Raw genomic sequence first — 27,785 nt, forward strand, 5'->3', positions numbered from 1 at the left:
CACAGTAAACATCATTATTGCTTCTCTCTTTTTTGTATAGTTTATCACTCCTTCAGAGAAGAAAATTCATCCTGCATAGTTTGTTTTGCACAAAGCATCATATACTTCCTAGTAGGCTAAACTCTTCAAAGCAATTAGTAGTTTGCACTAATCTTTCCAGACGACAATGACAATATTCAGCTGCATGATTTGCATTTCTAAGAAATACAAGAGTGTGGCAAATGTTTGCATTCAGTGGAGGAGCCGAGAGCAGGAATCTTCAGTAGGGATACCCAAGGTGGTGTTAGCCCAGATCCTTCTACTTACCTACTGCTGTGTAATGAGCATCAAAGCCGGTGAAACGCTCCTCATTGGAGAAATCTGATCGAAAAGTGATGGACATGAAGGAACCTGGGGACAGGACGACTTGCTGTCCAGGTGCTTGTTCTGTGTCTGTAGTCTCCCTCCCGCAAAAGGTGGCCAACTCCTGTTCTTCCGCTTCTACCTATGGACCAGTAGGGACAGAAACAGCGTCACCATCTGCCGTCTTGCTCAAGAACCCCTTCTATACTGCATGCGTATGTAGGTACATGATGTAGGTCTGCTGGTTTCCTTCATTTGATTGTAAACTTTCTGAGGGCAGGACCAGTAGTTTCACTTTGTACTGTACTCTCCCAAGCAGCAAGTACAGACTTCTGCTCACAATAGCTCAAGAAAGACTGTTGATTGATTGATTGACCAATTCTTTGAATAAGAAAGCAGAAAGTCCTGGATCAGGGAGTGAAATAAAAATCAGTCAAAGTTTTTTGAGCACTTACTGTGTCCAGAGCACTGTATTAAGCACTTGGGAGAGTACAGAATAACAATATAACAGAGTTGGTAGACACATTTTCTGCCCTCAGTGAGCTTACAGCCTAGAAGAGCTCTAGGATTTTGGAGTATCAGCAGAAGAAGTTTGAAGTCATTTAAATTTTAACATGTCTACCAACTCTGTTATACTGTATTCTTCCAAGAGTTTAGTTCAGTGCTCTGCCCACAGGTGATCAATAAATATAATTGATTGATCAGTTGATTTAACTTGCTTCCCTACACTGTTGTTTACCACCCTGAGGTAATATAGGACCCAACGTCAGATGGAAGTCAACAAACTTTCATTAAGCAAGAGGTCCCTTCAACAGTAGTCTGTGGACATCTCTACTTGGTTGTCCCACAGACACCTCAAATTTAACATGTCCAAATCAGAACTTCTCATATTCCCACCCAAACCCTGCCCACCTCATTTCTTGCCCATCAGCACTATCACAGAAGCTCTGAAAGGCCTCTTTGACAGCACTGTCTCAGAAGGCAGAAACCTTGACATTATCTACAACTCATCCCTCTTTCAACCCACATATTCAATCTGTCACCAAATCCTGTCAGTTCAACCTTCTCAATATCACTAAAATCTGCTCCTTCCTCTCCATCAAAACTACTACTATGTTAATCAAAGCACTTATCCTGTCCACCTTGATGACTCCATCAACCTCCTTGCTGACTTCCCTGACTTCTGTTTTTCCCTCTCCAGTTCATACTTCACTTTGCTGCCTAGATCATTTTTCAACAAAACTGTTCAGTCCATGTTTCCCCACTCCTCAAGAACCTCCAGTGGCTGTCCATCCACCTCCACATCAAACTGAAACTCTTTATCATAGGCTTTAAAGCACTCAATTACCTCACCCCCTTCTATATTACCTCCCTGCTTTCTTACTACAATCTAGCCCTCACACTTAGCTCCTATAATGCCAACCTACTTACTATAGCTCAATCTCATCTATCTCACTGCCGACCTCTCACCCATGACCTGACTCAGGCCTGGAATGTCCTCCCCTTTCATATCCTATAGAGGATCACTTGCCCCACTTTCAAAACCTTATTAAAAGCACATCTCCTCCAAGAGGCCTTTCCCGACAGCTCTCATTTCCTCTTCTCCCACTCCATTCTGCATCACCCTTGCACTTGGATTTTCACACTTTATTCACCCCTCCCTCAGCCCCACAGCACGTATTGTACATATCCATAATATATTTATTTATATTAATATCTGTCTCCCCTTTAGACTATAATTTCACTGTAGACAGGAAACATATCTACTAACTGGCATATTGTACTCTCCCAAGCACTCTTGGCTTCCATCCCTTCTCTCATCTGGGTGGATGAGGTTGACCTAAGTGGTTGCCCAGCCTGAACCTCAGTCCATTTAAAGAGAACAAATAATGGAAATGACCATTCTTGAACCTCTGTCTTGCCCCCCACCAAATGAAGAGGCAGCTGGCCTCCGATGCTTAGATTTTCCCTGGGGGCAAAGTTCTGCCAGGATGCAGGACACCCAGGGAGCAGCCTTTTTGGCCTCTTTTTCCCTGCTGGGGATGAGATATTTTGTTCCTCATGGTTTTGGACTACGGTGTTTGGAGCTTGGCCTCTTTGCCAGTGGGGAGATTTGCATATGAATGAGGCATTTCTCTGTTTCCCTCAGCAAGTCAGGGCAGTGGGGTGAAGAGGGAGGTGGGACTCCGCCTTCGCTCTTTTTCACACCCAGCCAGGTCTATTCAGCAGACCAAAGGAGCTATTTCTGCCTTAGCATAAATTGTCTGCTTCTTCCCTGAAGGCTTCTTGCCAGTAACTTCTACAGGCTCTCCCCTGTCTAGATGTCAGCAGGGCTGCTTCATTTCCAGTACTGGAAGGGTGGTTCCCACTGCTCCCTTTTCACCCAGTAAGCCTTCAATAAACACAGTTGATGGATTGATAGACACTTTCCTTTTCCCAATCAATTGTATTTATCGAGTGCTTACTGTATACTACTGTGCTACTATGTGCAGAGCTCTGTATTAAGCACTTGGCAAAGTACAGTATAACAGAGTGGGTAAACACGTTCTATGTTCCCCACACACATCCCTCTGTCCCTCCTTCAATTAAGCAATCACTCATTGTGTTAATTGAGCCCCTACTTTGTTCAAACCTCTGCACCAAGCAATTCATTCATTCATTCATTCATTCAATAGTATTTATTGAGCGCTTACTATGTGCAGAGCACTGTACTAAGCGCTTGGAATGAACAAGTCGGCAACAGATAGAGACAGTCCCTGCCGTTTGACGGGCTTACAGTCTAATCGGGGGAGACGGACAGACGAGAACAATGGCAATAAATAGAGTCGAGGGGAAGAACATCTCGTAAAAACAATGGCAACTAAATAGAATCAAGGCGATGTACAATTCATTAACAAAATAAATAGGGTAATGGAAATATCTACAGTTGAGCGGATGAGTACAGTGCTGTGGGGATGGGAAGGGAGAGGTGGAGGAGCAGAGGGAAAAGGGGAAAAAGAGGGTTTAGCTGCGGAGAGGTAAAAGGGGGGGTGGCAGAGGGAGTAGAGGGAGAAGAGGAGCTCAGTCTGGGAAGGCCTCTTGGAGGAGGTGAGTTTTCAGTAGGGTTTTGAAGAGGGGAAGAGAATCAGTTTGGTAGAGTACAGCCAAATAAGTAGGTAAGGTTCACCAAGGAACTCACAATTCAGGGGTGTGGAATGGCAGGGAGCTGGGGAGGGTGGAGAAGAGAAGGAGAGAGAGACTGGAAAGGGAAAGTATATGCCAACTCTGTTATATAAGGGAAACAGCATGGCGTAGTGGATAAAGCACAGACCTGGGAGTCAGAAGGTCATAGATTCTAATCCTGTCTCCGCCACTTGTCTGCTGTGTGACCTTGGGCAAGTCACTTAACTGCTCTGTACCTCAGTTACCTCATCTGCAAAATGGGATTGAGACTGTGAGCCCTGTGTGGGACAAAGACTGTATCCAACCCTATTTGCTTGTATCTACCCCAGTGCTTAGTACAGTGCCTGGCATATAGTAAGCACTTAATTAAATACCATTGTTATTATTATTATTGTACTCACCCAAGTGCTTAGTACAGTGCACTGCACACAGTAAGTTCTCAATAAACACAGTTGATTGATAGACATTTTCCCTTTCTCAATCAACTGTATTTATTGAGTACTTACTGTGTGTAGAGCACTGTATTAAGCACTTCAGAAAGTACAATATAACAGAGCTGGTAAACACGTCCCCTGCCCACATTGGGCTTATAGTCTAACGGAGACAGTCCTGTCCCTATCCTCCCCTTCTGGCAACCCTAGCCCCTCACCACAATCTCTCCCCACAAACCCTGACAATTTGGGCCTTCAGAAATCTGGTAATCTTACCTGGAGTTTCTCCTTAGTTCTTCCAGCTGCTCACCCTTTCTGCCAGTGTTTGAAAATATGTCTACAGCAGACAGAAAGCTCAAAAGAGATCAGTCACCAGGGCCCATAGGGGGCAAGAAGAAGAAGGGCAAAATTGGTGGCCACAACTGAAGAGAGAGAAGTAGGAAGGAAGTCAGTGAGGGACCAAGATAATCAAAGAAGCCCTCCCCAGGGAGTCGCAACACCAATCTACCTGCTGGTCTTTGAAGAGAACAAGGAGGAGGAAGGAGGGATGGAATGAAAGCCAGGTAAACAGAGGAAATAAATTAAAGGGAAAAATGAGAGACGCTGCTCTGCTTCAGAAATGGGATTAAGCTGGGCAACTGGAATCCAAGCCAGACCTCTGTGCTCTATGCCTAAACTCCAAATCAGAGCCAAATTCAAGACAAACCGTTACACGCACAGCCAGTAAGGAGATGACAAACAACTGGAAGGCATTAAGACAGTATTTGGAAAATTTAGGATATTTCTTTTCAGCTAATTCTCAATCATATGTTAATCAAAGATAGGGATAGTTGGGATCATTGAAATCTACTGATAACCCTCTACAAAACCCTCATTTTAAGAACTAGTTTCAGCTTCCTTCCTGACCAAGCCTAGTATCACAGCTGCATAACTAACTATTTTGAGTTTCACCTCCATCCCCCACCCACTCTATTGTGGAAATTCTAACAGGGAATAAAACGATCAGAAAAAAAGTTTCCTTAAGAAAGGAAAGAATAATCAAGAGTTGGATAAACTATACTGGAACATCCACAGTGGCCAGCACACTCAATTTAGAGATGTTAATTCTGGTGCTAAAAGTTACGGAATTTATTAAGCATCTACTATATACCAAACACTATGTCCCAATCAGTCCCTGTCTGTCAAAATCCAGGGCAGGTAGATAAAAACAAAGGAAACAAGGATTGCAAAAAACAAGAAGAAGCAACATAGCCAATAAACCAAGTCAACAATGACAAGACAAATGAATAAACAGTTCTTGGGAGTGGGGGCTAAGTCCTCAGATTCCTTACTGTTCCAGGCTAACTATCCTTAGTTACCAAGTACCAACAGGCCCCCTCCTAAGGCTTCGAAAGCTTGGAAAGGTAGGTTGTCACTGCATGATACTTTATGGTGCTAAGGGAGGCTGGTGAAGTACTCTATACACTTTTCTATTCTGTCCATTTTAATTCTCAATGATCTTAGTGTTTTCCTGACTTCCATTGTTGTGACCAATCCATTCTCTTGGACCAGGATTTATGCCTTTTTTTAGTATTATTCAGAAATGTTAATGTGTTCTGCAGCTAGGCCAACCATATGTCACAGTTTGGCTAGGACTACTGTGAATTTTCAGGCTGTTTCAGGTTCTAGACCGTGGGAGAAAACATCTCCAAGTATCCTGGACTCAGACTACAGGCTCTGTCAGTTCAGGTCAGTTTCCTCACTCAATTTTTGAGATGACCAAGAGTTTCTCCCATACCATAAATTGAGGGAGTCTTCAGTGCTAACCATACCCACCTCCTCCCTGTCCCTAGACTGCAACAACAGATTTTCTATACTAGAGAGGGTCCTGACTCTCTGATCATACTTAGTAGAAGGATGAGGAAATGACTGACTTGGAGTCGCACTGCTCCATCTTTTTAAAGAACAGACTTTTTAATATGAAGCTTTGCACCCAAAACTTTTCCTCTGTTTCAGGCAAACAAGTAGAAAGAGTATGGGCCTTAGAGTCTGACGATTTCACCTCTTGTCTGCTGTGTGACCTTGACCAAGTCACTTAACTTTTCTGTGCGTCAGTTTCTTCTATCCCTTCTCCCCCCTTCTCCCTTACACACCTGCATAGAAGTCTGTCCCTTTCTTGCCCTGACCCCCAGCCCACCCAAGTTTCCTCCCGGCATTGAATCCCTGCAGCAGCAACTTTTCCAAATGTCCGACCATCTCACCTATCAAACCTCACATTTGCTGAGGTTATGAGGTGTCTTGGCCCCAATGCTGCTAATACTTTTCAGCAAATTTGTACTAACAATACTTTCCATGCTGAGGAAGATTTCTTTATAGTGTAACCCCAGGGGCCAATCTAGGGGAAGTTCCATATATTGCAGGGATTGACAGGACCAAAATAGATCGTAGTTGATTATGTGAAACGTTTTCTTAGAAAGAAGTTTGCTCTGAAGTTTTACCCAAGACATTTTTCTCCAAGGAATTAGAAGCACTTATCTCCTTCTTTGAACAGGGCTTAGTCTCTCTAAAGGGAAACTGAGGCAGAAGGAGGCTAACTGCCTTGTGTTGGTTCACCCAGTAAGTCAGAGAAAAGCCAAGAATAGATATCTAATAAGTATTAAGTAATTATTATTACTGCTACTAATAATCAAAACTAAAGGCAATGGGTGTGAACTGCCAAGAGTGTCTCCATGCCCTCCTCACTACTGTTCTACACTCTTATCTTTTTTCCCTGCTTCCCTGTTTCTAAAGAGGAGGTCTCCCACCTAAGCTCACTGTGGGCAGGGAATGTGTCTGTAGATGAGAGTTTGTAGATGAAAGAACTGAAGTACAGAGAAGTTAAACGACTTGCCCAAGGTCACACAGCAGGTAAATGGTGGAGTTGGGATTAGAACCCAGGTCTTCTGATTTCCAGGCCCATGCTCTTTTCCACTAGGCCATGCTGCTTCCCTACGGTCTAGTACAGAGAGAGGCTAACTGCCTTGTGTTGGATCACTCAGTAAGTCAGAGAAAAGCCAAGAATAGATATCAAATAATAATATTATTAATAATAATAATTAATAAAAATAAAAACTAAAGCCAGTGGGTGTGAAATGCCAAGAGTGTCTCCAGCATTTCCTCATCACTGTATTACCACTCCTCTTCTTTTGCTGCTTCCATATTTCTAAAGAGGAGGTCTCCCAACAATGCCCTAAATCCAAAACCTCCTCACTTTGTACCACTGACTCTCTCCCCTCTTAAAAGCATTTACCCCCATTAGTTTCCCCTCTATCATAATGGGGAAAGACAAAACAAGCATAAAGACCCACTCTAAATGACAGAAACCTAAGTGCCTAGGAACATATGAACAAGAGAAATATATTAATATTCTGAACAGGAAGCCACTCCTGTTCACAATTACACAGGAAGCCACAATTACACCCTGTGATTAACTCTACAGCAGTTCTACTGAAGAAGGTGTTAGCCCTTTGAAGCCTTACCAAAAATCATATCTCCTCCAAGAATCCTTCCCTGCGTAACTTCACATTTCCATCCCTCTATTATCCCTTCCTTTTGTACCTCTTATGCACTTAGGTCTTTCCTCTCTAAGCACTTTGATATCTGCACTATACCAGCTGCACTTATGTACATAGTTTTAGAGTTCATTCATTCAATCAATCATATTTATTGAGCACTTACTGTGTACTAAGCACTTGGTAAAATACAACACAGCAATAGAAAGTGACAATCCCCACCCACAACAAGCTCACAGTCTAGAGGTGGGGAGAAACACATCAATACAAATAGACATAGATATAAATAAATTACAGATATATACACAAGTGCTGTGGGGCGGGGAGAGGGAGCAAGTTAGGGTGATGCAGAAGGGAGTGGGATATGAGGCCTTAGTCTGGGAAGGCCTCTTGGAGGAGATGTGTCTTCAGTAAGGCTTTGAAGGGGGAGAGAGTAATTGCCTGGCAGATTTGAGGAGGGAGAGCATTCCAGACAAGAGTAAGTGGTCTGAGGTGGTGGTGAGATGGGGAGACCGAGGCACAGTGAGAAGATTAGCACCAGAGGAGCAAAATGTGTGGGTTGGGTTGTAGGAGAGAAGGTGATGGATTGATTTAAAGCCAATGGTGAGGAGTTTTTGTTTGATACAGAGGTGGATAGGCAACAACTGGAGATTTTTGAACGGGGGTGGGGGGGGGGGGGTCACATGTCCTGAATGTTTTTGTAGAAAGATGATCCAGGAAGCGGAGTGAAGTATGGACTGGACTGGGGAGAGGCAGGAGGTTGGAAAATCAGAAAGAACTCTGGTGCTGCTGTTATGTGTCTGCTGCTTCCCCTATAGTCTGTTGCTTTCTCTATCTGTAATTTATTTTAATGATCATCTCCCTGGCTTGACTGAAACTCCTTGAGGGCATAAATGGTTTACAAACCCTATTGTATTTTACTCCCCCACAATAAGTGCTCAGTAAGTACCATTGATTGGTTCACTGATTAACTGGGGGGAAGGGAGGGAGGGGAGATTAATTCTTTGAAAATTTTGGGAGTAAAACTAGGAGGTAGAGGAATTCCTGGTCCAGGGAAAAGGGGCGGGAAGGGGGAGGGGAGGAAAGAGAGGAGAAAGGAAAGGATATGGGGAGAGGCTTGCTAATTAGGAAAGGAAGGCAAACAGTTTGCAGAATCAGTTCCCTGACCCTGTCCTACTTATTTCTTTGGCTTTAACACAAAAACAGGAGGCAAAGACAGGGTATCCATTCTGACCTTTAAAAGATATTTTATGCTACTGCAGAAACAACATCTTTCTCTTGGGTAGGAAAACTGAATTTAGGCACAGATCAGCCGAAGGGAACTAAATTGCTGAATTAACTGGAGTTGAGAAAGCCTTTTAAGTTTAAGGAATTAAAAAAAAAATCAAGGTTCACTTCTGAAGGACAGAGTGCTCCATTCAATACATATTTAAATTGAACTTCACTTTAGCACTTCTTTATTATTCTCCAGAACCAATCTTCTCTTGTGAAAATGTTGACATAGTGACCCCTGAGGGAAAACTCCAAACAAAGAGTCAGGATTTAATTATACTCCTGCTCTCAGGATGTAAATGATCTATGAAAAAGTATACAATCCACAACAGCCGCAGCAAATATTAACCAGGGCCATTGACCTCTTTGTTTATTTTATGGTCAAGGCCTGTTCCTTATCCCCTGTGGAATACAGTCCATAGGAAATACTCACAAAACCCCCAGGCTACAGCAAAGCTGTCAGGAGTGTCACTTATGAGGAGGTAAGCATACAGGGGTTTGTGTGTATGAATACACACATACACACACACACAGGTATATGTATTTGTTAAGCACTTACTATTTGCCAGGCACTGTACTAAGCACTGCCAGGCACTGTACTAAACACTGGAGTAGATACAAGCTAATTAGATTGGACACAGTCCATGATCCACATGGGGTTCACAGTCAAATTTCTCTATTTTACAGATGAGATAACTGAGGTATGAGAAGTAAAGTGACTTGCCCAAAGTTACACCACAGACAAGTAGCAGAACCAGCCCGGGAACCTAGGTCCCTCTGACTCCCAGGCCCGTGCCTATCCAATGGGCCACATTTTTACACTGAATACACATGCAACAGGTACCATGTAAATATTCAGGTGTAAATATACACACTGTCACATCTATTTTCATGACCGAGAGAGGCTTTCCTTTTGGTATGTATCAATTTACTGAAAATATGAAGTCTGTGTTCCCTTTATTCACCCCTTACTCAGCTCCTCAGAACATGTGTGTATGAATATATAAGGATGGAATCAATAAGTTTGCTGTGTGCAGAGTACTGTACTAAGCATGTGAGAGCATTCAGTAAAACAGAGTTGGCAGACACCACACAGAAACCCATATTTGTCACCAAATCCTCTGGGTTCCACCTTTACAACAATGCAAAAATCCTCACTTTCCTCCCCTTCCAAACTGCTACTATTTTAATCCAAGAGTTTATCCTACCCCTCCTTAATTACTGCATCAGTCTGTCAGTCAGTCAATCGTATTTTTTGAGTATTTACTGTATACTAAGCATTGTACTATGTGCTTGGGAGAGTACAATAAACAGACACATTCCCTGACAAAATGAGTTTACAGTCTAGAGGGGAGACAGACATTAATATAAACTAATAAATTACTGATGTGTACCTAAGTGCTGAGGGGCTGACAGAAGGGTGAATAAAGAGTTTGAAGGGGAGATTCCTTGCTGACCTCCCTGCCTCCTATCTCACTCCACTCCAGTTCATACTTCACTCTGTTGCCTGGATCATTTTTTATACAGTCCATGTTTCCCCATTCCTCAAGAATGGGGGGAAGCAAATCGATGCAGCTCTAGTTGGTGACCATCAAACTGAAAATCCACATCAAACTTAAAATCCTTACCATAGACTTTAAAACACTTAGTCACCTTTCCCCTTCCTTCCATACCTCCCTGATTTCCTACTACATCTCAGCCTACATAGATTGCTTATCTGATGCCAACCTACTCAATATACCTCTAACTCCTCTATCTTACTACCGGCCTCTTGCCCATGTCCTGCCTCTGTCCCGGAAAGCCCTCTTTCTTCATATCTGACAATCATACTCCCCACATTCAAAACCTTTACTGATGCATATCTCCTCCAAGAGGCTCTTCCTGACTAAACCCTCATTTCCTCTTCTCCCATTCCCTTCTGCATCACCCTTGCACTTGGGCTTGCACCCTTTATTCACCCCTCCTTCAGTCCCTCAGCCCTTATGTACACATCCATAATTTATTTATATTAATCTCTGTCTCCCTCTTTAGACTGTAAGCTCATTTTGGGCAAGGAAAAGGTATACTCACTTAATAATATGATAAATTGATTGAATGATAGACACATTTCATGCCCAAAAGCCTGTAGTGAGTTTAAAGATACTCATGGCACTTTGATTTCTTTAAATTGCTTTTACTTTACTTACCTCATTTTATTTTCATAACCTCTCAGTTAATCTATCAGTCAGTCAATCAAGTGTTTACTGAGTACCTAGCATACACAGAGCACTATACTAAGTGCTTGGGAGAGTACAACAGAGTTAGTAGACAGGTTTCCTGGTCTCAAAAAGCTTACAGTCTAGTGAAACATAAGCTCTTAACCAGACCCATCATGAGCACAAATCTCCAAGAAAATCTAATGGCAAAGGTACAGAGCAACTAGCCTGAGTACATGTGCACATCTTAATGTATGTACCTCAAACTTTATTTTATGGAATTTGTAAGGCACTTACTATATGCCAGGCACTGTACTAAGCACTGGGGGAGGCACAAAGCTAATGAGATTTGACACAACTCACGTGGGATTGACAGTTATTAATTCTCATTTTACAGTTGAGGGAACTGAGGCCCAGAGAAGTTAAGTGACTTGTCCAAGGTCGCAAAACAGATAAGTGTTGGAGTTAGGATTAGAACCCAGGTCCTTCTAACTTCCAGACTTGTGCTTTATCCACTAGGTAATGCTTCTCTTTCTACATATGAACAGCTAAACAATGGTGGCTGGTGCCTAAATCTTGCCCAGCCTTTAAGTGACTCTGGTCTTGGGAAGAGTCCAGCTGAGCACAAATAAATATATATACACAGACTGTTTTATAGGGTTTTTTGGGGGGAAGCAAATCGATGCAGAGTCTTTACACTCTTGGTGTGTGCAGGGGGTGGGTTCCCCCCTTTTTTGAGCTGTGCACCCATTATCATGGTTTTCCTGGAAGTTCCTCCTTTTTTGAGCAATTTCAGTTCACCCATTGTCCAGGTTTTGCTGGTCATCTTTCTTTAGACTGTTTTTCTGGGCAATGCTGGGTGTACTGGGCTTTGCTCCCTATCAGATGGCTTGCTGGTGCTGCCTTGCCTTGTATTCACAGTGGATGAATTCCCTGTGGTGACTTAGAAACTTGTGGTCCAGAGGTGTATGGTGGGTTCAGCATTGTGATATGATGTGAATCATTTAGTTCTTGTCTCCTCTAGAAGGGCCACAGGAAGCCTTTTAAATGAGTTTGAAGTTTTTTTAAGGCCCTGATGGTTCAAGAGGAGTTTCTAGGACAGAAAGGTTCTCTGCTCATTGTCTGTTTTCCATTTTGATGACTTCTCCAGCTAGCCAGTTCTAAATTAGTGGCCTGGACCCTACAAAGTTGTTGCTAGGTCATGTTTCCTATTTGAATTGCACTGAAGACAATATCAATGCTCTGATTCCTTTTAATTCTGAATTAGAAGGGTTCTTGACTTTGGAATAGTATATCTGTTCTCTGCTGGCCCACAAGTGTTTGGGAAGGATATCCAGGCACTTTCTATTTCTAGAGCAATCACAACTCTCACTGGCTTTAGGAATGTTTTGATCTTTGTGGGTGCTTGGGGTTGGTCCCAATTCCAGGCTTATATGGAAGTCTGCTGATCGAGTAGATGGGCAGGGACTTTAGACTCAGAATCTTTTGGATCTCCTCTTTGGGTCATGTGAGCCACAGTTTTATTCATTCATTCAATAGTATTTATTGAGCGCTTACTATGTGCAGAGCACTGTACTAAATGCTTGGAATGTACAAATCGGTAACAGATAGAGACAGTCCCTGCCCTTTGACGGGCTTACAGTCTAAGAAGTCTGTGTGCCTGTGTACAGTGATGCCTTCTGAGGAGACAACTTGATAAAAAGATTACATTCCTGTTCAGTCTCCTACAGCAGGGATAGTCTCTTTGAGCAAACTTTAATGAACTCTATGATCATAGTCATATTATTATGCATCATACCATAAAGAATGATTATCTGGAGCAGAATCCACTTTACAAAGGCATTGCCAGGAAAAAGAGCATATGCCAAAAAGTCTTAAACTTCTAAAACCAATATGCAAGCAAGTAATAATGGAAAATAAACCCACAATACTATTGGTTCTGTATTTCTTCAAAGTAATGAATAATCACTGTCATCAGCCAAACCATCCCTCCGGCACTGTAAAGTGTGGGAAGGACTGGTGAAAATTAAGTACACTGGTAAAAATGTTTGTGGGCTGCCAGATCTGTGGAATCTGCTTCCAAGATTTCTGAACACATGTCAAGAAAATTAGGTATCACTGCAATCAATGAAACAATGAAACATCATCCTGCCTCAAAACATCTACACCCTTAGAAAAGGCAAATAAAAAGGCAAATGATGGAGTCTCTCTCTCTCCTACTTAGACTGTGAGCCTCTTGTGGGACAGGAACTGTGTCCAACCTGATTAACTTGTAACTATCCCAGCACTTAGAATAGTGCTTGACATATTCATTCAATAGTATTTATTGAGCACTTACTATGTGCAGAGCACTGTACTAAGCACTTGGAATGTACAATTTGGCAACAGAGACTATCCCCGCCCAGTAATGGGCTCACAGTCTAAACATATAAGTGCTCAGCACCACAATAATAATAATGTTTGATTTTCCATTAACAAAATGCCACACAAGCTATTTTTTATATTTTTAAGCACTTACAGTGTGCCAAGTATTAAGGTCTGGGGTAGATACAAGATAACCAGATTGGATATAGTCTTTGTCCCACACGGGGTTCACAGTATTAATCCGCATTTTACCGATCAGACAAATGAGGTGAAGTGACTTGTCCAAGGTCACGCAACAGACAGGTGGTGGAGCTGGAATTAAAACCAGGTCCTTCTGACCCCCAGGCCCAAGCTCTGTGCACTAGGCCACACTGTTTCTTCTGCTATTCAGAGAAGAAACCTCAAGAGGTCATCTGGCCTAGTACCCTACCTCCAGATAGGTGTAACCCTTACCCTAACCAAGAGAAACTGTGGGTTTCCCATTTTAAAGCCACTCTAAGAAGAGGGACGATTAATTGATTGATAGAGTTAATGACATTGCAGTCAAAGGAGTCACCATTCAATAAGAGCTCACCAAAATTTGCCAATATCATACATCACTGCCAAAAGAAAGAGAATATTTGGTTTCTCCACTATCAGCTAACATTTTGAGATGAAAAAAATAATGTATCAATTTTCAAGAAAGCAGATGATGTTTTAAATATAACTGAATAAAAGAAATCCCAAAACAGAGAGGAAGTAGATGTCCAGGAGAGTCAGTTTGCTACAAAAGACTTTAAGAATAAAAGAAGGCTACTATTCAGGCTTTAAGACAATTCTTTTTAAATGTTATTTGTTAAGTCAATTGGTCAATCATATTTATTGAGCGCTTACTTTGTGCTATGTACTATGTGCCTACTAAGCACTTGTATGTACAATATAGCAAACACATTAGCTGTTCAAAACATGCATACAGTGCCAGGTACTGTTCTAAGTGCTGGTATAGATCAGGAAGATCAGGTTGGACACAGTCTATGTCCCACATGGGTTACACAGTCTTAATCCCCATTATACAGATGAGTTAACTGAGGCACAGAAACGTTAAAAGACTTGCCCAAGATCACACAATAAATGGCAGAGTTGGGACTAGAATACAGTCATATCCATTAGACCATCTTCCTTCTCACTTCAGTAAAATTGACAAACCATTATTACAGTCAGCAGATGAGTACCAACTTGTACAGCTAACTGAAAAGCCTCATAATCCAATTACAACTCATTTATTTAATATCAATGCTATTCTTTGAATGACTTTACAAATATTAAACAATTGGTTAGGGACATTAAGGAATTTCATTTAATTTTTCCAGAGATTCTGGAATGGATCCTAACATATGACCTATGAGGCTTTGGAAAACATATGCCAAGATATAACCATTTATTATGCAGACACATTTTCAAGGACCATAATCCAATTGTATCATGGGGCTTGGTCATACTTCTATTACTACATCCAGTTGCCCCACTTAGCTATTGAATAAATGCAGCCAATTCATTCAGCTTGTGATCCAGTTTGACTCCCAAGGCTCTTTTTGCCATAGCAATGTCTCTTCAGTCTTTCTATACCACTTACTTGTATTTTCCTCTCCTCTGCAACCTTGCATTTCCTCCTGCCTTCAGGACATACCTACCAATACCTCAACTTTAACATACCTAAAATCAAACTCCTCATCTTCTAACCCAAACCCTTTCCTCTCCCCATCTTTCCCATCCCTGTAGACTACACCATTATCCTCCCTGTCTCGCAAGTCCTCTCCTCTCTCATTCAACTCATATATTCAATGTTGTCACCAAACAATGTTGGTTCTACTTTCACCACATCACTAAAATCCTTTCCCCTCCATCCAAACTGCTACTATGCTGATCCCAACAGTTTAATCATACCGATGTGGGCAGGGATTGTCTCTATTGTAAGTGCTTAGTACAGTCCTCTACACATAGTAAGCACTCAATAAATACGATTGAATGAATGAATGAATATCCCACCTCAAGTCCTGAATCAGCCTCCTCGCTGACCTCTCTACCTCCTGGCTCTCCCCATTCCAGGATTGTTGTTTGGATTATTTTTTTTACAAATAGTTCAGTCCATTAATCCCAACCCCTCAAGAACCTCCAGTGGTTGCCCACCCACCACTGCATCAAACAGAAACTCCTTAGTGGCTTTAAAACATATAATACTAATAATAAGAATGGTATTTATTAAGCACTTACTATATGCCAAATGCTGGGCCTGGAAGTCAGAGGACCTGGATTCTAATCCTGGTTCTGCCGATTGTTTGCTGTGTGACCTTGGGCAAGCCACTTAATTTCTCTGGGCCTCAGTTTCCTCAACTTTAAAAAAATGAAGATTCTGTTCTCCCTCCTTCTTAGAGTGTGAGCCCCATCTGGGACAGGGACTGTGCCTGACCTGATTAACTTGTATCTACTCAGGGTTTAGAACAGTGATTGACACACTCATAGTAAATGCTTTACATATGGCCTAGTGGATAGAGCATGGGCCTGAGAGTCAGAGATCCTAAGTTCTAATTGCAGCTTTTCCACTTGTCTGCTCTGTGACCTTGGGCAAATGACTTAACTTCTCTGTACCTCAGTTATCTCATCTGTAAAATAGGGATTAAGACCCGTGAGCCCCATGTGGGACATAGATGGTGTTCAACCTGATTAGCCTGTTTCTATCCCAGCACTTAGTACAGTGCCTGACACATAGTAAGTGCTTAACAAATACCATTAACTTCCCCCAAAAACATACTACTACTGATAAAAATAATAATAATAATGAGTTCAGAAGGACAAGATTGGCTCTGGCACAACTGGAAAGTAGACCTATATGGGAGGGTGAGAATATTAGAGAAGGAAAAGGAAGAAAAGGGTGGGAAAGAGCAGCAGGAAGAGAGACATTCCCTCCAAGAGGCAGGGACCGTCTAATTCCCACCTGAGTATTCCCTTTCAGTGCTTAGTACAGTGCTCTGCTCATAGTAAATGATTAATAAATACTATCACTACTATTATGGGGAGAAGAGAGGCATTGGAAAATGAGAGCAAAATTGAGAGCTTCCAGGATGTTCAGAGGTGTTAACTTTGCTATAGATAACTATATTGTGCTTTCTTATCTTCAGCGAAGTGCCTTACCTAGTCCTATGCTCTGTATCCAGAAGAAACTTAACAAATATTGTTGATGATCAAAGTGATCAAATTTTTTTCAGTTCTCATCTGCCTACCTTCTTGGGACCCAATAACACACACTCAGTAAAAAAGATGCTCAATCAAATTAAAATTGAAGCTCTTTCTTAATAAGAAACACATATCCCTGGATGCAATACTGAATTACAATAATTGACTCCCACCAATTATTTAATTTTTATTGTAAAGTGGAAGGAATGCTGGCTTAATAAATGTCTTGTTCTGGCTCTGCTATAAAGGAACCATCTCTTGAATAACGGAAAAGAGCCTCTAGTTTTGAAAATGACTGCTTCAAACCTCTGAATACTTCACAGAATGATGGAAGAACTAGATAGAAGAATTCCAAATCAGAAGATACAATCTCTAAGCCCCAATCAATGTTCAGTGCAGATATCCATGCACAAAGTACCTAATAACTCTTTTCAATAAGAAAAGCTGCATGGCCTAGTAGAAAAAGCACGGGCCTGGGAGTCAGAGGACCTGGGTTCTAATCCCAGCTCCTCCACTCATCTGCTGTGTGACCTTGGTCAAGTCACTTAACTTCTCAGTACCTCAGTTATCTCATCTGTAAAATGGGGATTAAATCTTCCTCCCTCCAAATTAGACTGTGAACCCTATGTGGGACAGGGACTGTGCGCCCAACCTGATTATCTTATATCTATCCCAGCGCTTAGAACAGTTCTTGACAGAGAGTAATCCCTTAACAAATAACATACAAAAAAGAAAAAGAAACTTCAACACCCATACTGCTTTCGTCTACAGGCCTAAAATCACTGAGGAAAGGCACAGATGTTACAAACTCAGGCACGCATTCTCAAAAAGGCCAAAGGAGTTGTCCTTTGCTCTCTCTTAAATGGGTTTATTAGAATGTACTGTTCTCCTTAGATTGGATCCATCGCAGCTGAGTGAAATATGTGCAGCCTATGTACCCTCAGCCCTCCCCATCCCTCCCACTGTGGCTGGGGAACTCTCCGCTTTACCTCAGTGAGCTCTCTATGAAACGTGTATGACAGCCATTGCCCTCCCTTCTCAGCTCCTCTACACCTCCAGAGCTGAATGAAACAACTAGCATTTGAGGTCTCACCTTCATATGCGCTGTCGCCCCTCTGCCCCTCTTTACCACTGTCAAGTGAACTTCCTTTCCTCCCCATCACCCTGAGCCAGCACCGGCTCCCCTCAGCACCCTCGAGGAGACCTCATCCTGTCCTGTTTCCCCCTGCCCGGTGGGAATGAGAACAGCACCTGCAGCATGAGTGAGTGGCAGCAGAAGGCGTGACTCTGAACCCTGAAAACCCGAGGAGAAATTCTGTTCCTCTAATCACAGCTCCCTACTGACTTTTGTTTTTATTTTGTGTACTGCATATTTATCCTTGTACCTTATGCTGTTTTATTGTTTTAGTGTTTATTTGCTACCAATTCATCTGTCTCCAGTCCTCTTCACATGCTGACCACCTATATTCCATAGATTGGGAATATGTGCCTAATTCCCTCCTTTAGTCTCTTTCTCAGTGCTCTACACACAGAAAGCACTTAATAAATACTATTAATAATAATAATGATAGTGCTGGGGTGGATACAAGCAAATCAGTTGGACACCGTCTCTTGTCCTTTGTGGGGCTCACAGTCTCCATCCCCATTTTACAGATGAGGTAACTGAGGCACAGAAAAATTACTATTACAAACTACGAATACTACTTGCGTGAGCACAAATAAGTGTTAAGTAAGTCTGGAAGCCGATTACATTTCATCTCCTCTTAAGCAACATTATCTATTGGATGCACTGGACTATAATTTCCACCTGTGAATAGTAATAACAACTGTGATATTTGTTAAGCCCTTATATTGGGTCAAGCACTGTGCGAAACACTGGGGTGGAAAAATATAAGCAAATCGGACACAGTCCCTGTCCTACGTAGGGCTCATAGTCTAAGGGAAAGGGAGAACAGGTATTTTCATCCTCATTTCATAGATTGGGTAACTGAAGTGTAGAGAAGTTAAGTGACTTGTCCAAGGAGACACAGCAGGTAAATGGTGAACTGGTGGATGTGGTTTCATGGAAGCAGAAAAGACTGTCTTACCATGTTTCATCTTGTCAGACTGTCCCCTTCCCGTAGGTATTGGACTCATTCATTCATTCAATCATATTTATTGAGCGCTTACTGTGTGCACAACACGGTGCTAAGTGCTTGGGAGACAGACACATTCTCTGCCCACAATGAGCTCACAGTCTAGAGGGGAAGAAAGAAATTGATATAAATAAATGAATTACCAATATATACATATGTATTGTGGGGATGGGAGGATGAATGAAAGGAGCAAATCAGGGCAATAATAATGTAATGTTGGTATTTGTTAAGCGCTTACTATGTGCCGAGCACTGTTCTAAGCGCTGGGGTAGACACAGGGGAATCAGGTTGTCCCACATGGGGCTCACAGTCTTAATCCCCATTTTACAGATGAGGGAACTGAGGCACCGAGAAGTTAAGTGACTTGCCCAAAGTCACACAGCTGGCAAGTGGCAGAGCTGGGGTTCAAACCCATGACCTCTGACTCCAAAGCCCGTGCTCTTTCCAGTGAGCCACGCTGCTTCTCTAAACACAGAAGGAAGTGGGATAAAAGGAGAGGAGGGCTTAATCAGGGAAGTCTCTTGGAGGAGATGTGCCCTCAAAAAGACTTTGAAGTTGGGTAGAGCAACTATCTGTCAGACATGAGGAGGGAGGGCATTCCAGACCAGAGCAGGATGTGAGCGAGAAGTCAGTGGAGAGAGAGACGAGATTGAGGTACAGTGAGAAGGTTAGAGGAAGTTGGAGGGGAATCAGGGAATAGCAGGAGAATTTACCTTTTTTATCTTTAACAATGGAAAGACCTCTGGGGAGTTCTATCTGAATACTAAACTTGGGCAACTGATGAGCCTCCTTCAGTCAAAGTCCCAAACTTACTTCATTTAGCCCCTTCCTCAAAGGTTTAGGCCCATGTAATAGGCACAGATGTGATGCTTGAATGGGGGGGAGGGCTAGTTTTACTGTCCTCAAGAACACCCCCCACTGCCTATTTTGAGGGTGTTTATAGGAGTCCAGTTCCTTCCAGCAAGGGAGGAGAAACAAGCTGACATCCCTTGACTCGAGTGAATTAATTTGTGCTGAAATGTGCTCCAAGAAGACATTCTTTCAATTGTATTTATTGAGCACTTACTGTGTGCAGAAGACTGTACTTAGCTCTTGGGAGAGTACAGTACAACAATAAACAGACCCATTCCCTGGCCACAGTGAGCTTACAGTCTAGAGATGGGGGAGACAGACATAAACATAAATAAATTACAAATATTTACATAATATAACCCACGTCTACTTCTAGACCTAGATGTCCATCCTGATAGTCAGTAGCTCAGCCTGGTACGTGCTTGAAACTGTAATTCCCTATTAAGCACTTACTATGTTCAAGGCACTATACTATTATTATTGAATAAAATGGTATTTGTTAAGTGCTTATTATATGCTACTAGGCACTGAGGTAGATACAAGACAATCAGGATTGACACAGTCCCTGTCTTCATTTTACAGATGAAATAACTGAGACACAGAGAAGTTAAATGACTTGTCCAAGGTCATGCAGCAGACAAGAGGTGGAGCCACTGTTAGAACTTAGGTCCTCTCACTCCCAGGCCTATGTTCTTTCCACTAGGCCACCACACTGCTTCTTGTTACTTGTGCTGAATTGCCCTCCAGTCCCCAAATGGGCTAAATAGGGAGATAAAGGATGTTGAACAGCTTGACAATGTTTTTGGCTTTATGCCAGTCTGAGCTGAGCTTATTCTCTCAAAGACTCAGCCTTTACAGGCTACATCTGATTCGGGCCCTGCATAGCTGTTCTGATTCTTCCAAACATCAGTCTGATTCCTCCACAGGGGACTCAGTCTCCCTAGATCATCCTCTCTAGACTGTAAGCTCTTTGTGGACAGGGAACGTGTTTACCAAGTCTGTTATACTGTTACAGTGTACTCTCCCAAGCAGTTAGTACAGTGCTTTGCATGCCATAAAGTGCTCTAATAAATCCATCCAGTTGATAGATTGATTGATCCAACTGGGGCCAGTGTCAGGGACCCCTGGATTGGTAGGAATGAACCCCTACCTCTCCCTTCTCTGCCAGGAGCTCCAGGCTGGACTGGGCAGGAGTTGAACCCACGGTACTTAGCTCAAACTATACCAATTTCAGGAATGAAGTGATTCGAATAGTCCTTCCAGCTATGGCTCAGGGTCAGTCCTTGCGTTTGAAGCTCTGCAGTGGAAGTTACGTCTGATGCACAAATGACATTTTGGAAGAGAGTCAGTTGTGGAAAAAAAAAGTCCTTTTCCCAGTGTTAATCTCTAATTCCAAGGGAATGTGGAAAATGAGGCTAAATCAAAGAGAGAATTTTCAGAGAGATATTTTCAGCCATGTGTCTCTGTCCCTGCTCAGCCTGAATCAGATTTGTTTTCTGGCACTTCCAGAGCCACATGGTCTTGGTGGATCTCTGCTGACAGAAAATCTGAGTGCTGGAAGGAAGTTCACTAGGCCAGCTTCCTGGCCCCAGTCAGAACTAATCTAAGTTGTTCAGGGTCTTTGGACTATTTCTGGAAACATCTTCATTGTGGAGGTGAAGAGGAGGGATTCCACAATCACTCTGGGTAACATGTAGTGGTGTCTCACACCTGAGGGTACCACTTAACCCCTTCCCTGACTTTAGACAAATATCTCTATCTTTTGGCACCCATTTCTCATTCTGCGAAGCCAAACAAATAGTGTCAGCACCCTGATCAGCTGGCAGAAGGATCTGAATCTGAGAGTGTCTGAAAATCACTGGAGCTCCTGGGGGAATGAGGACTAGCTACCTTCTCCATGACACTTCCATTATCTTGATTAATATCTTCTCATTAATAATGTTACTGGCAAGGTTAAGCTTGGCCGCTGAACGAGTTGATAGCCGTGAAGACTGTTTCACATTTAAAAAATAGCTGAGAAACAAATAGCAGAGTGTAATCCAGGGAGAAAAAGCACTAAAGATAAAGTGATGGTTCAGCTATGCAGAAAGTGCTGAAAGTGCCCTGTATTCCCATTAGAAGAGGTTTCTACTCTATCATTCCTTTATTCACTTGGACCTATTAGTTATATTTACACCTCTATATTCTTAACAGGATAGTCACTGATTGATGACTACTGTTTTCCCCATTCAATTGTAGACTTTTTGAGGGCAGGGGCTGATTGCTTTACTTCTCTTGTATATTCACCCAAGTACTCTCCCAAGTGCTTAGTATAGTGCTCTACACATAGTAAGTGTTCAATAAATACCAGTGATTGATTGATTGACTACCAAGTAAAGTAATGAGCACCCAATCAGCACCAATACCTTTGATACTTGGTTTTGGCTGGGGAAAATACCTTGAGTGATCTCTCAAACCTGAACTTATTTATTTTATTTCTAAAACCTTGAGTTTTCCCCCCCTTTTCATCAGTGGATGCTCTGATTGCATTTACCTTCAGCTTGTCCAAGTCAGTCAATCAACGGTGTTTATTGATCGTTACTGTGTGCAGAGCACTGTACTAAACACTTTGGAGAATACAACACAGATGATAGACTTGTTTTCTGCCCACAGTGAGGGCCCAGAGAATTCACAATGGGGACTGGCAAAATGCTGGCACACCAACTTCCCTGCTGGGACATCTCTTAAGGTTCCATCTGAATTAGAACTCTGAACCCATCCTCTTGGGTTCATGCTGGAACTGTTCTGGCCTGGGGCCCGACCCCTGTGAGGGCCTGCCCTGAAACTGAATGATTCTGAGACTTGAGTATTCTGAGGAACTTTTGGATTCTAGGTCCCTCCCTCAGGTGTAATATAGCCTAGTGGATACAGCATGGGCCTGGGAGTCCGAAGGACCTGAATTCTGGTCCCGATTCCACCAGTTCTCTGCTGTTTGACCTTGTGCAAGTCACCTAACTTCTCTGTTCCTCAGTTACCCCCTCAGTAAAATGGGGATTAAGACTGTGAGCCCCATATGGGACAGGGACTGTGTCCAACACAATGACCTTGTATCTACTCCAGTGTTTAGAACGATGCCTGGCACACAGTAAGTGTTTAACAAATACCATTAAAAAAAAGATCCTTGGGTCAGTCAGTCAATCAAGGATATTTATTGAGCACTGTACTGACCACTGAGCACTAAGGACTGTACTGAGTTGGAAGACATGATCCCTGCCCACAAGGAATTCGGGGCTGGTTGAGGCCCTCAGGTCTGAAGTCGAAACTGCGGAGCCATGGACTCTTCAGGATTGTCAAGAAGGAAATGGCGGCCAAATTCCTTTTGAGCCAATTCTGGCTCCCCCTCAGTCACCCCAATTATCCTGAACTTATTCTCTGAAGGGCAGCAGTAAATTCTTCCACATGGAGCCCAACTGAAGTGTTGCCAAGTTACTTACTTATTCACGTTCCTTCTCAAATTCTTCCCTCATTTCCCTAGACCCTTTACACCAAAAGGAGAAGGATCTAGACAGGTAGAGGGACAGTAACAGTTCTTTCCCACATAATTAGAAACTCAATATCACTCATCTGCCTAGGCAATTGCTGTTTTCCAGGTTGTTATGAGAACCATCTTTGACCAAGACCTTAGAGGACTCACTATTAGGGGGAGGCAACTGGGAGAGGCATAAAAGCACTTCAAAGGACTTACTCAGCTCTCCCTTCTACCTTACCTCAGTTATTTCCTACTGCATTCCAGCCTCTAAACTTGCCCCTCTAATGCCAACCTACTCACTTTACCTCAGTGTCATCTATCTCACCACCGACCCTTGTCCGCATCCTCCTTCTGGCCTAGAACTCTGACCCTCTCCATATATCATGGACCATCACACTCCCTATCTTCAAGGCCTTACTAAAGCCACATCTTCCCAAAGAGGTCTTTGCCAACTAAGCCCTCATTTCCCCTACTTTCTCACCCTCTGCACTGTCTATGCACTTGTATCTGTACCCTTTAAGTACTTGATATTCACCCCATCTTCAGCTCCACAGTACTTATGCACATGGCTGTAATTTATTTTAATTTCTTCTTCCCAATCAATCAGTGGCATTTATTGAGAGCTTAATGTGCGCAGAGCATCGTACTAAGTGCTTGGGAAAGTACAGTGCAAGAGTTAGTTGGTAGAAACATTCCAGACTGAAAGCTACTTATGGGCAGGGAATGTGTCTACCAATTCTTCTTCTTTTTAGACTGTGAGCCCGTCATTGGGCAGGGATTGTCTCTATGTGTTGCCGAATTGTATATTCCAAGCACTTAGTACAGTGCTCAGCACATAGTAAGCTCTCAATCAATACTATTGAATGAATGAATGAATGCACGACACTCTCCTATGTGGTTTTAGTACAATGTTCTGCATATAGTAAGCACTCACTAAATACCATTGATTGATTGACTGATAATGAAGGCAAAGGAGTTGCAAGCCAATCCATTGACCCAGTGGCAGAGAGCCAGTCCTCTTCCTGCTCAGTGTCAGCAATTTTTCCTCCTGAAGTCAAATGAAACTGCGGGTTGCCAGCCCACCACCATAACAGAAAGGTCTAGAACAAGCAGAGAGGACCATTCAAATTAGGTGCTAGACTGCCTGCAGTTTCATCAAAATAATTTGAGTCTCTGGCTTCAGAGTTTTGGTCTGATGCAGCAGCAGCCTACTGGGGCAGGCAGGAAAGAAATAACATCTTACCTTCACGTAGTCATATTCACAGAGGTAGGAGGACTCCAGGTCGAAGTGCATGAAGTAGAGTTTGATCCGGAAACCTTCTGGAACTGTGATATTCCAGATCATTTCAGAGTCGCTGGGGTAGGATTCTGGATAGCTGGGTGACTGAATCTCCCCAAACAGATCGTTCAATTCCACTGTGCTACTGAAAGTCCTCAGCAGAAAGGCACATAGAGAACACAGCCAAAGCCACCTGGAAAACAGGAAAGGAGAACACAACTGATCATCTAGATGCTAGAGAGAGGCAATAACTCAGAGGCAATAATTAGTTTTACATTCACATGTGAGCTCAACAAATATCCCATTAAACATTGAAGAATTGATTACTCTACTACATGGCAGGGAGACTTTTGACTGTGTGTGAGAGGCCTTTGCAGTCTCTGAAGACTTCACTCTCTGAGGACCAAGGGGAAAAGGGGTTCCTGTGTTGCCAAGGGGCCCTTCTCTGTGTATGAGAAATCAGAGGCAGGGGAGCGGGGAGCTGGCACCCAATAAAGCTTTTTTATAAAATAGTGAGGCTCAAAGGTAATAATAACTATGGTATTTAAGTGCTTACTATGTGCCAAGCACCAAGGTAGATACTAGGTAATTAAGTTGTCCCAAGTGGGACTCACAGTCTTAACCTCCACTTTACAGATGAGGTAACTGATGCAAAGAGAAGTTAAGTGACCTGCCCAAGGTCACACAGCAGACAAATGGCAAAGCCGGGGTAAGAACCCACATCCTCTGAGTCCCAAGCCCGTTCTCTTGCCACTAAGTTATGCTGCTTTCCACTAGGTGCTAGGCACATACCAGCAGTAAAGGGGGAGAGACCAAGTTGTTTGTCCAGATCCCAAAATGAGTCAGTGATGGTGCTAGGACCAGCATCTCCTGAAACCTGAAGTCAGAATCTTAGTGGGTCTGCAGGTAGAGGGTGACCTTTGGCTCAGTTTTGCATTGGATAATCAGGCAAACAGTAGGTCCAGTACTGATTCAGGACCAGACACATTTGTGATCAATATTTCAATTTTCTGCACCGATCCCCTTTCCGACAGGGTTCCTGCTGCTAGGTTGTGGCAGATGTGGCACTCGAATTCACATGGGCCTTGAAAATGGGAAAGCAGGGATCTGCCGGATGAGTAGGAGGAGGGACTTCCAGGTGCGAGCAAGCATTTGGTATAAGAATGAGGCACCTTGAACAGGGAGGCCTGAGAGGAGGAAAGCGTGTGAACTGTGAACTTGAGAAGCAGCGTGGCCTAGTGGATAGAACACAGGACTGGGAGCCAGAAGGACCTGGGTTCTAATCGTGCCTCTGCCACTTGTCTGCTGCTTGTGAAATTGGACAAGTCACTTAACTTCTCTAGGCTTCATTTTCCTCAACTGTAAAATGGGATTTAAGACTGTGAGCTCTGGGTGGGACATGAACTACCCCAGCACTTATTACAGTGTCTGACACACAGTACGCATTTAACAAATACCACAAAAAATGCAAAAGCGCAAATAAAAAAACCTGGAGTGTAATGTGAAAGAGAAGCAAAGGATAAATAGAAGGAACCATGTGAAGTCCAGGACAGTATTTGAGCCATGGAACTTAGTGACAGGAGCAGTGTGGAATAGTGCAAAGAGGCTGGGCCTGGGAGTCAGAGGATCTGGGTTCTAATACTGGCTCTGCCACACATCTGCTGGGTGACCTAGAAAAAGTCATTTAACTACGCTGTGCCTCATCTGTAAAAGGGAGATTAAGACTGTGAGTTCCATGTGGGATATGCCCGAGTCCAACCTGATTATCTTGTAACTACTTCAGCTCTTAGTACAGTGTCTGAATATAGTAAGCAATTAACAGATGCCATTAAAAAAGACTTGATGCAAAACATAAATGAAGCTTTAATGACATTGAAATTGGACAGGGCACAGGCCCACTGAAAACTGGACTATCTGATACAGTACTGGAAATCTTGCCATCCTATCAGTGACTGAGGCAAGTGAGGGTCTTTCCACCCTCCCTGATCACGCTGGTTGCCACACTGGGAAAGGGACTCTGGCAAGGCTGAGGTGACCTGTTATTCTGGAGGGCACAGCCAAAGAAGAGGCTTCTGGGTTAAGAGCCAGCATATGAGGGAGGAAGAGAAAGGACAGAGTTAAGAAATGGAGAGGGAGAGAATCCAGTACAGACACTCATGACATGCTTAGAGCAGATCCCAGCAACAGCAGCAGGAAGTGAGAATCCACCCCAGCCCTCCACCCGCAGACCCCCGCCCAGCCCCAAGGCATTTACATACATATCTGTAATTTATTTACTTATATTAATGTCTATCTTGCCCTATAAACTACAAGCTCACTGTGGGCAGGGAACGTGTCAGTTTATTGTTATATTGTACTCTCCCAAGTGCTTAGTACAGTGCTTTACACACAGTAAGCGCTTAATACCTTCAAATGAATGAATGAATGAGGAATCCGAAGCTGAGGGAGCAGCAGTTAGCTCCAACTTTCAGCCTCAGAGGCCTAGAGTGGAGCCTGTGAACTGGAACGGTGGGAAATCTCAGCTCTGTACACAGAAAGTGTTCAATAAATACAAGCGAATGCATGAATGAATGAGTGAAATGGGAGCTGACAATATCAGGGGAACTTGGCCGCTAATGGAAGGAGACTTCTCTACCAGCTGCTGCCTGGACTGGCCTCTCAACATCTCACCTCTCCCTTGCACCTCTCACCACTGCCCACAAGGCCTCCACAGCCCGGGGCGAGACTCTCCTTGGGGCTGGCGACAGTGAAAGCAGAGTGAACAAGGTGCCTTTTGAACAAGGGATACCCTTGGAGAGAAGGGACTTGGGAAGCAGAGTGGTCAGGTGGAAAGAACATGAGTCTGGGAGAGAGAGGATCTGGGTTCTAATCCCAGCTCCACCATATGCCTGCTGTGTGACTTTGGACAAGTCGCTTAACTTCTTTTTGCCTCCATTACCTCATCTGTAAAATGGGGATTAAGACTGTGAGTCCCATGTGGCAAATGGACTGTGTCCAAACTGATTACCCCAGAGTTTAGTACAGTGCCTGGCACATAGTAAGCACTACACAAATGCCATTAAAAAACCTCCAAAACTCAATGCTAATACTTTGTATTACAAGGTACATTTCTAGTAAGGCAGGGAAGGAATTGTGATGTTTCTTTCTGTTTTTTCATCTAAGTCTCTACTTTGTAAGTTCGGAGTAAATTTCCTCTAACACATAATAGGTCTTAGTTCATGCTCAGTTAAAAACACATATAATAATGTTGGTATTTATTAAGTGTTAACTATGTGTAGAGCACTGTTCTAAGAGCTGGGTTTGATACAGGGTAATCAGGTTGTCCCACGGGAGGCTCACAGTTAATCCCCATTTTACAGATGAGGTAACTGCGGCACAGAGAAGTTAAGTGACTTGTCCACAGTCACACAGCTGACAAGTGGCAGAGCTGGGATTCGAACCCATGATCTCTGACTCCCAAGACTCCCAAGCCCAGGCTCTTTCCACTGAGCCATGCTGCTTCTCT

The 27,785-nt window shown here is 43.1% G+C and overlaps 1 protein-coding gene across 4 annotated transcripts in view; it reads right to left on the bottom strand.

Annotated features, from left to right (window-relative positions):
- MASP1 (MBL associated serine protease 1) overlaps positions 1-27,785 on the bottom strand; it is a 75,987-nt gene that overhangs the window by 45,020 nt on the left and 3,182 nt on the right. For all 4 annotated transcript variants that reach the window (XR_003760901.2, XM_016227991.3, XM_016227989.3 and 1 more), the window contains exons 2-3: positions 24,245-24,473; positions 307-484 (exon numbers count right to left, since the gene is read on the bottom strand). Coding sequence is in view for 3 of the 4 variants with exons in the window: in XM_016227991.3 (XP_016083477.1) it covers positions 307-484; positions 24,245-24,473 (407 nt within the window). In the remaining variant the exon portion in view is untranslated. The remainder of the gene's footprint in view (positions 1-306; positions 485-24,244; positions 24,474-27,785) is intronic.

The sequence above is a fragment of the Ornithorhynchus anatinus genome, chromosome 7 (assembly GCF_004115215.2).
Source record: "Ornithorhynchus anatinus isolate Pmale09 chromosome 7, mOrnAna1.pri.v4, whole genome shotgun sequence".
Lineage (NCBI taxonomy): Eukaryota > Metazoa > Chordata > Mammalia > Monotremata > Ornithorhynchidae > Ornithorhynchus > Ornithorhynchus anatinus.